The 8,466-nt window shown below is 53.9% G+C and overlaps 1 protein-coding gene across 1 annotated transcript; it reads right to left on the bottom strand.

The window, feature by feature from the left end:
• Positions 1 to 3,866: 3,866 nt before the first annotated feature.
• PRG3 (proteoglycan 3, pro eosinophil major basic protein 2) lies at positions 3,867 to 7,554 on the bottom strand. The gene is made up of 5 exons (XM_038563244.1): positions 7,423 to 7,554; positions 6,662 to 6,975; positions 5,874 to 6,005; positions 4,691 to 4,802; positions 3,867 to 3,925 (listed from the first exon to the last, which is right to left on the bottom strand). The coding sequence occupies exons 1-5, from the start codon at positions 7,481 to 7,483 to the stop codon at positions 3,867 to 3,869; spliced, it is 678 nt and encodes a 225-aa protein (XP_038419172.1). The 5' UTR covers positions 7,484 to 7,554.
• Between the last annotated feature and the right edge of the window lie 912 nt (positions 7,555 to 8,466).

The following is an 8,466-nucleotide window of genomic DNA, read 5'->3' as shown; positions in this document are numbered from 1 at the left end:
TCTGGGACCCCCACATACTCACACATGTCTGGGCACCCCCACCCCAGGAGTGGAATTAGGCCCCCCTAGGATGCAGTGTGATTCCCAGGCCCAGGGCCCTTTTCTCAGTGGGCAGTGACCCCTTGCGACACTGGTGAACAGGCTCTAATGAGGCCCATTGCCTCTTGAGCAGCTGACCAGCCAGGCCACCCCCACGGGGTCCTCATGGGTGTCTTCCAATGCTAGAAACCCTCTCATCGCACTCTCCTATTTACAGATGAGCAGTCTGAGGCGAGGGAAGGGAAATGTCTGGTGTCCCACAGTTAGTGGCCAAGAGGACCCGGGTGTCCTGGCACTGAGAGGAGGAGGCAGGGGAGCATCAAGTCCCCCCGCACCTCTGTCAGCCTGGCGTCCCCTCCCCTTTCTGGGCTCTCCTCTGGTGAGAGGCCCCGGAACCTCCCCAGGGCAGAGCTCAGGAGTAGGTCCAGGTCTCCGGAAGCCTGAAGGTTACACAATTTGGGGCTTCTTTTTAAAATAATACAAAATTAGGTATTAGGAGGGGCCCATAAAGGGGCAGAGAGATGGCAGGGGGCGGGGGCAGCTTTGGGAGCCACTTGGAAGGGCCTAGTTTGGGAACAGTGGGCACTTGCAAAGGCCTGATCCCAGTGATCCCCCCTCCAGGGGAGAAGGCGTCAGATTCCCTCACACGTGGCCCGTCACCCCTTCCCCCACTTGGCTTCCACCCATCCCCATCCTCAAGCTGGTGGGATCACAGCTGCCCAGAGGTGGCCTCGGGCATGGGGCAGTGTCCGGAGATCTGAGCAGCAGAGACATGACTGGAGGCCGCGTTCTGCACCCAGGGGAGACCCACAGGCATCCCCAGCAGGAATCACAGGGATGCCCCCTGCACAGGACACCGCCCCCCGCCCCCCCTCCCCCCCCATTCCTGCGGACTGGGGTGGTCCTTCCGCAGGTGCAGCAGCCTCTCCTCTTGGGCCTGCCAGCAAGTGTGCAAACTGGGGACAGTGAGCCCGCCATGCGAGCCACCAGGAACCCAGCCGCGGCTTCTGTGCGCTAGATTGACGGCTGTCGTCTGCGGTAGTAACAGCAGCTGGCCGGGCCCTGCTGCCTGGTGGCGGATCGGCACAGTCACCAACGCCACCACACGTGAATCCTGGTACGGTTGCCGAGGCTTGTCACTAATCCTATTGGATGGAAAAAGAGATCTGGAATCCGGGGCAGTTTGAGCTGGAGCCCATACTCGCTAAATGGGCTGTTGTGTCTTTAATCACTCAGCATAAAAGCTAACGTTTAGTGATGACTTAGCCCTGCTGAGCAATGCGTGGAGCGCCCCCCCCCCCCCAAGAGGCTTACAGCACTTGCAACCACAGTGCACTGCAGAGCCCAACTTCATGGCAACAGTGAAGGGGACAGTCATCCTGGGTCCTCGGGAAGAGGTTCACACAACACTCTCTGCCGTGCTAGTCCCCTCTTCTCCACAATCCCCCCAGCCCACGGCCACGCACAGGTACACACACCCTTCCCATCTGTGTTCCTTCTCAAAAAACCTTGTTCTTGACAAGTTACCCATCAACCTCCCAGGGGTTTTAATAGATAACATCCTCAGGAGTTCCTTCTCCCAAGAGTATTAGCTTTCTAATCAAGGGCTATTCAAGACTGAAAGGCCTTAATTAAACAGCCAAAGATGTGAAAGTATAATGGTTGAAGTGGAGGCCCAATAACTGACAGTGCTGAACATTTAAGGGATATCTTATCTACCCTGTTCTGCCTCAAGCAAGCGGCAGCCTGGAGGGGTCTGAGCCCCGCTCCATTCCCCTCCCTCTATCTCTTGCATTGGGTGGCCAGATAGCGGGCCACTGGTGTTGGCCACAGCTCATTCCCCATCCAGGAGATAAGTGGAGGCTGATAAAAAGGAGCCATTCAGCCCAAATTCCAGCCCCAGAGCTCCCTATGCAGATCTTCCCTCACGGACCATCCTCCCACCACCACAGCCGGATTCCACTGTTCTTTTAGAAGCAGAGCATTAAGAATTAGCTCATTAAAGTCTGCAGGGAAGGAACAGGCAGGGGGGGAGGGATGTTGGGAGGTCTGACCCCCCAGACAGTCCCATTTTTTTGCTCCTGGGAAGACCAACATGCTGTGATTAGTTTCCCAGCCCACTGTCCACCCAAGACAGATGGACAGACGCCTAGAGGCAGTCCCTGGGCCCAGCATTGGTCACGTTCATTGCTACGCCCAGGCCCCTCATGCTGTTGCCAGGGGTCTGCTCACGGTCAAGGGATTTGTCTCCTGCCTTTTTACCACCTACTTGCCCCACCCCGGGGTCTCCATTCCCATCCTGTTTCATTAACTCTGGCATCTTTAGCAGCAAGGCCCCTCTGAGAATACTGTTCTTTTTGTTCCTGAAACCCTGCATCTCACCACATGCCCGAACAGATACATGCATGTACATATACTAGACGTAGATCTGTACACATGTATGCCAGACACACACGTATATGCACACTCACAAATGTGCTGGCCAAAGACACACAGGTACACACATATTCACGTGCCCGCAGATTCAGGCATGTGAGGGGGCAGCGCTATACAGACATACACCGACATCCAGGCATATCTGTAAATACACAGAGATGTTTAAGATGTGCACACACGCAACACACAGATACATACTGACTCATACAGATTTATGCATATTTACAAATATGGATTCACAGATACACAGATATGTACAAGTATACAAAGATTCACTCCGGTACACACCAAGATCCATATACACACGTGTACGTGTGCACTCGCAAAAATACTTGTACATTCTCCCTGTGCCCCATGTAAGACTCACTCTCAAGAAGTATATATCATCTACCTCTGTGCCTCCATCTCTCTCTCCCTCTGCATCCCCACCCCACCCCCAACAACCCAGGGCTCTCTGCCCTCTTAATATCCAGTCTTAGGTCCAAGCTTCCTATTCATCAACCCCAGATCCTTCCTGGAGCCCAGCATCCTGCCTGGAACAGAGGGCCACAGTAGCGTTCTCTGTCAGTGGCCCCAGGGCCTGGCAAAGTGGGCTGAGGGAACACAGCAGGGGCCCAGGGCTTGGGGCCTGGGGCCTGGGGCCTGGGGCCTGGGGCTGTAGGATCAGGACTGGAGCCACACTGCTACCAGATGCGGTAACTTTTGCCCCAAGGCCATCCTGGTGAGAGGTAGCTCCATCCTGGGAATGTGATCCCTCTGGGGAGATAACCTGGGGATGGGGGGTGGAGAGAGAAGGAATTGGGGTGGGGATCACACCTCAGAATGGAGTGAGGAACACAGTTCAGAAGCTGGGGACTTTGAACTCACCCACTGGTGGCTGGGAGAATAGAAAACGGGGACCAGTATCTGAGAGGCCAGGAAAACCCAGGGCTGGAGGCACATGTGCCCTAGACTTGCCCCGCCCACACGGGATCTCACTACACCCCCATACACACTGCAAGTCTTGAACAGGCAATGTCGCCTCCACGTTGGAAAGGCGCCCCACTCCCCCCCACCCTGCCCCCTATACAGGAGCCAAAGCAGGAGGGCACCACCCACCAATGAGGCGTTTCCCAGGTGCCTCTGCCCGGGGCAGAGGAGGGCGAGGGGGAGCCCATCTGGCACCCCGTTGCTCCAGCTGCACTTCCTGGGCCTGCCCTGCAGCTTCCCACCCCCCACTGGCAGTCCTCCCAAGACTGTGAAGGGCGCAATAAGGAGACCGAGTCAGGAAATGCTATGGGAAGTCTGGATTTATGGCCAGATGAAGCAGGGGGACCAAGCCTGGGGTCTGGCGGCAGCCAAGGGGGGTGCAAAGGGAAGGGGCTCCGAGGCAGGGACTCTGCGCCATGGACTTAGAAGGAGCAGACGAAGGGCAGACGCCTTTTGCATGGGGTCCACTTCCAGTGTCCCCCTAGTAGTGGAGAGCACAGTGTTGTCAGCTGCAGCCTGTGTGGCGTGTGGCCCTCCTGTCCTCCTCGGGCTGGCAGTGGTCAGGATTGCCAGCCGTGCTTCCCATGTGTTCCCTGGGCAGCTAAGGGGCATCCGGCTCTTCCCCAAGGAGGCAGTGTGCTTGCTAAGTTTCACGTGGGCTATTGCACTTGATCTTCACAATGATCCCAACAAGTAGGTGTTATCATCATCCCCATTTCACAGATGGGGAAACTGAGGGATAGTGGGGGTAATAACTTGCCTGGGTCTCAGCCTGCAAGAGGCAGAGCTGGGTGTGGTTGGCAGCAGTCTTACTCCAGCACAGATGGTCTTAGCCATGGTGCTAGCTCCCTCACATCTGGCATCCATGCTGTTCAAAGCTGGTGAATTACCTATCAGCCCGCTTAATTCCCACGTCTTTCCTTCATCCCTCACCCATACCTTACATTCACATCTGCTACTCTCACCTATCACATCAGTCACTCCTCATGGCCCTCATATCATAGGAAGGAAAGCAGCCCCCAAGCCCCCATGCCCCCAGGCCCCCGGCCTAGCTCCTATACAGGCACCCCAGCACCTGGATTTCTCAGAGGAATCTCTACATTTCAGCCCTCCTCACAGAGGACATGGCTTCTCCAGTAGGGGGAAGGTGTGAGTTTGGGGAGGTGTGTTCAAGTAACTCAAGGGGACAGTATGTAAGAGTCTCCCTGCCACCCCTGCCCCCTGCCCCAGTCCCAGTCCCTCTCACCTCTGGTGCGCAGGGCCACACAGTTGCCTCGCCCATACACACGCTGCCCTGGGGCCCAGAATCCAAAATTCCATCTGCTCCCATCAACCCACCGAAATCTCCGGTGCAGGAACTGAAGAAGTGACAGGCTGGGTCAGAGGGCAGAGGTCCAGGGAGACAGCTCCAGGGGCCCCAGAAAATGCTTACTGAATATGTGATTTTTTAACAAAATAATGTTAAAAAATTCTCACTGCCCACCCAGCTAGGAGCCACATATGCCCGAGACCCATCCCTGAAAGTTTGTACACAATGACAATGCGAGAGCAGCCAACACTCCCAGCCATCACACACAGGGGGCTTCCCAGACATTACTGTGCACACGGATCTCCTGGGGACTTTTTAAAAATGCAGATTCTAATTCAGGAGCTCTGGGGTGGGGCCCAAGATTGGGCCTTTCTAACAAGCCACCCGGTGTGCCGGTGTGCTGATACTACTGGCCCATGGACCACCCTCGAGCAGCAAATGTAATGGCACTTATTCATCATAATCCCAGAGCTACCTTGAGGGAAGGGCTCCATTTTATTTTATTTTTTTTTTAATTTTTTTAAATTTTTATTTATTTATGATAGTCACAGAGAGAGAGAGGCAGAGACATAGGCAGAGGGAGAAGCAGGCTCCATGCACCGGGAGCCTGATGTGGGATTCGATCCCGGGTCTCCAGGATCGCGCCCTGGGCCAAAGGCAGGCATCAAACCGCTGCACCACCCAGGGATCCCGAAGGGCTCCATTTTAGAGATGAAGAAACTGAGACCCCAAAGAAATCATTCAGCTAGTAGGTAACTAAGCTGAGCATGGAGCCTATCTCCTGACTCCAGTGATGTGCTGGGAAATGTTCGACAGCCAGCTCTGGGAGAAGATGAGAATACAGAGGGAGGGAGGAACGCTGGTTTACAACAATCGCCCATTTCCTTGGTGTGCATACATCCACTGGGGCAGATTTCAAGTCACAGGCATTAAGTCACTGAACATGAGGCTAGGATGAGATGCCCACAATTGACAGTCCTCCCAACCAGGTCCAAGCCAGCTCCAGCACAGCACTGCCCACTGCTTGAAGCTGGCTTGGGCTGCTGAGCTGCCAGCAGGGGCTCCTTGGAGGCAGTCAGAGAGAGCTTCCTGTCCCCAGGGTGGTTGCTGCCTCACTTACCGAGCCCGAGAGTCTGCCTCCGATCCAGACCTGCCCTTGGTTGACTCCTCTGGCCGTGCATAGGATGCAATAATCTAAATTGTAGTTGTGTATGGAGATGAGGCTGCCTCTGTAGCACCTTCTGCAGACATTCTGCAGAAAGAAGAAAAAGTAGGGTAGAGAATTTGCTGGTTTCTCTCAAGTCTCTGAGTCTCCAAGAGAGAGCCTCTTATCCCTTTGCTCAGAAATCAGAGACCCTCTCAATCCCATCTTGCACTCCCTTCTCTGTGGTCAGGAACTTTCTGCAAAAGCCAATAATACTTGGAATAATCATAGCAACCATTTGCTGAGGGTTTTAGTGACCCAGGGACTATTCCAAATACTTCTGTGTATTATCTCATTTAATCCTCAACCCTAACAACCCTAACAGGTTGGTACTGTATATCTCCATTTACAAACGAAGACTCAGAAGCCCCCAAAAGTGAAGTAACTTTCCCAATAACACAGTCAGTGAAAGGCATATCCAGGATTGAACACAGGTATATCCAATACCAAAGCCTTTCATCCAGCATCTCATAGTGCAGTCCCCCAACCAACAATACCAACGTTAGCTGGGAATCGTTATAAATGCCAACTCTCAGGTCCCACCCCAGATTTGTAAAGCCAGAAATGTATTTTAACAAGACCTACAGGAGATCCCGATGCACGCTAGGCTTTGAGAACCACTAATCTAAAAGGGAGGAGAAAGTTGAATCCAGTGTCTTCTCCTCCCCACCCCCAGTCCTCCACGGTAGCCCCCTGCCACTTACCTGAGCGTTCTTAAATCTCTCGGGGTTCCGCACCAATAGGAAGCGGCAAGTCTTGCACCCAGGACTGCCTGGAATTTGAACTATGTCCTCTTCTTTGGGGCACTGCAAGTCCTTGTCTAGAGCAGCTGGGTCAGAATCCATGGCCTCCTCATCCTGAAATGTGTCCCAATAGCTGGAAGGCTTGGCCTCCTCTTCCTCTGACTGAATCACCTCCGGGGTCAGGGCCGAGTCTCCCTCCTGCTCCCCTGAACATTCCAGATTCTGACTCAGCTCTGCCTGTGTCTCTTGGCTTTCCAGACTGGGGGCATCATTCCCTGGGAAGAAGAGATAACCTGCTATCATCAGGTCAGGGGCCTCCCTTCTTCCAGGACCATGGACAGCTCTCACGGCCTTCCTAGTGCTGCCATCTGGAGCCAATCCTGGAAGGATCTCCTTGGCATTGGGTGAGGTGATAACACTTGGATTATAGGCACAAATGGATGAGATCCTGACTTCTGGCTGACCCCGTGGGTGTGTACTGTGGGGATAGGAGGAGGCACCTGTGAGAAAAGCGTTTCATCTTCACAGGTGGGTGGGTTTTCCTGTGGACTAGCCCTGACAGAAAGTTTGGGTCACAGTTCCAAGCCCTTGAGAAATTTAATCAGAGATGAGCTGGGTCAACTGAAGGGGGGCAACTGTGGCTCTGGCCCCATGAGGCAAAAAAAAGGTGCAAGAAAGAGGAGAAAATAGAAATGTAGGGGAGATGGGAAGAGGAGGCTTACCTGGATGGAAAGCAGCAACTGTCCCCAGCAGGAGAAGGAGCAGGAGGAGGGGATCTTTCATTTCCACTCAGGCTTCAGACAGGGACACAGCTCCACCTTCCCTCCTCGTGGGTGTCCTGTGTGTCTGCGCAGCCCCTGGCACACAGTGTATGAAATGCTGTTTAACTGCTTGATTAAGGGGCAAAGTATTGATTAGAGCACTCCTTCCTCCCCAGTGAACAGACCCCAAGCTAGAGAATTAGGAAAAGGACATGGGACAAAAGTCCCTTTTTCCTGAAAGCCCCATCACAGTTCCCTGGGATAGCCCTTAGCTCAGACCCTTGGCCTGCAGGAATAGGCCTGCTCAGGGTCAGAGCACTTTCATTCACAGTGGGGGATGAGGGGAAAGGATGGTGGTCAATATAGTCCTGAGGACAGGCTTCCAAGGTCCGTGCCATATTGAGCCAAGAACTCACCTTCAGGAGTCTGAGGCCTCCTCTGTCAGTGTGTCTGACTACTGCGCCCCAGAGGCAGCTCTTATACTGGGCTTCTGGGGAAGTGGGAAGTGACCAGGATGATTACCCCAGGCTGGGGTGAGGAGCAGAGGAGCCAATAAAAGTCTTGCTCAGTCCCCCACCCTTGAGCTCTGCTGTCTGCTGGGATTGCAGAGACTTGCCTCCTGGGGCCCACTTCATATGTGGGCACCCAGACACGCTGGTGTGCTCAGAAAGACCCCAGTACAGGCATTATTACTGTCTCTAAAGTGTCCCAGCCTGAAAAATACTCCTTAATGCCAGGAGCAGCCTTCTGGTCAATACCCCAGCTAATGAGGGAGGGGGAATCCCAGGTCTTTGGGAGACCATGTGGGGAGTAGATAGGAGGCCAGGGGAGCCTCAGCCCTCCTGAGTGCTTATCTAGACCAGGTACTTACATGCATCACATCCCTGATTCCATTCCTCACCTTCATACCATGAGAAGGTATGGTTATCCTTACTTCACAGATGGGAAAAAATGAGATTTAGAGAGGGAAAACAGCTTGCCAAGGTTGCACAGGAATTAGGAGAA

This window comes from Canis lupus, chromosome 18 (genome assembly GCF_011100685.1).
Source record: "Canis lupus familiaris isolate Mischka breed German Shepherd chromosome 18, alternate assembly UU_Cfam_GSD_1.0, whole genome shotgun sequence".
Lineage (NCBI taxonomy): Eukaryota > Metazoa > Chordata > Mammalia > Carnivora > Canidae > Canis > Canis lupus.
Note: the sequence above shows the minus strand (reverse complement) of the source record. Positions and strands in the feature narration are given on the sequence as shown.

Bases quoted from the DNA above. Each gene is read 5' to 3' on its own strand.
- PRG3 (XM_038563244.1), bottom strand. From the start codon at position 7,483: ATGAAAGATCCCCTCCTCCTGCTCCTTCTCCTGCTGGGGACAGTTGCT. The intron at 6,976-7,422 runs GTAAGCCTCCTC...TCTTCTTCCCAG, and splicing joins AGTTGCTGCTTTCCATCCAG to GGAATGATGCCCCCAGTCTG. The intron at 3,926-4,690 runs GTGAGAGGGACT...CTCCACTACTAG, and splicing joins TGTGGCCCTGCGCACCAGAG to GGGGACACTGGAAGTGGACC.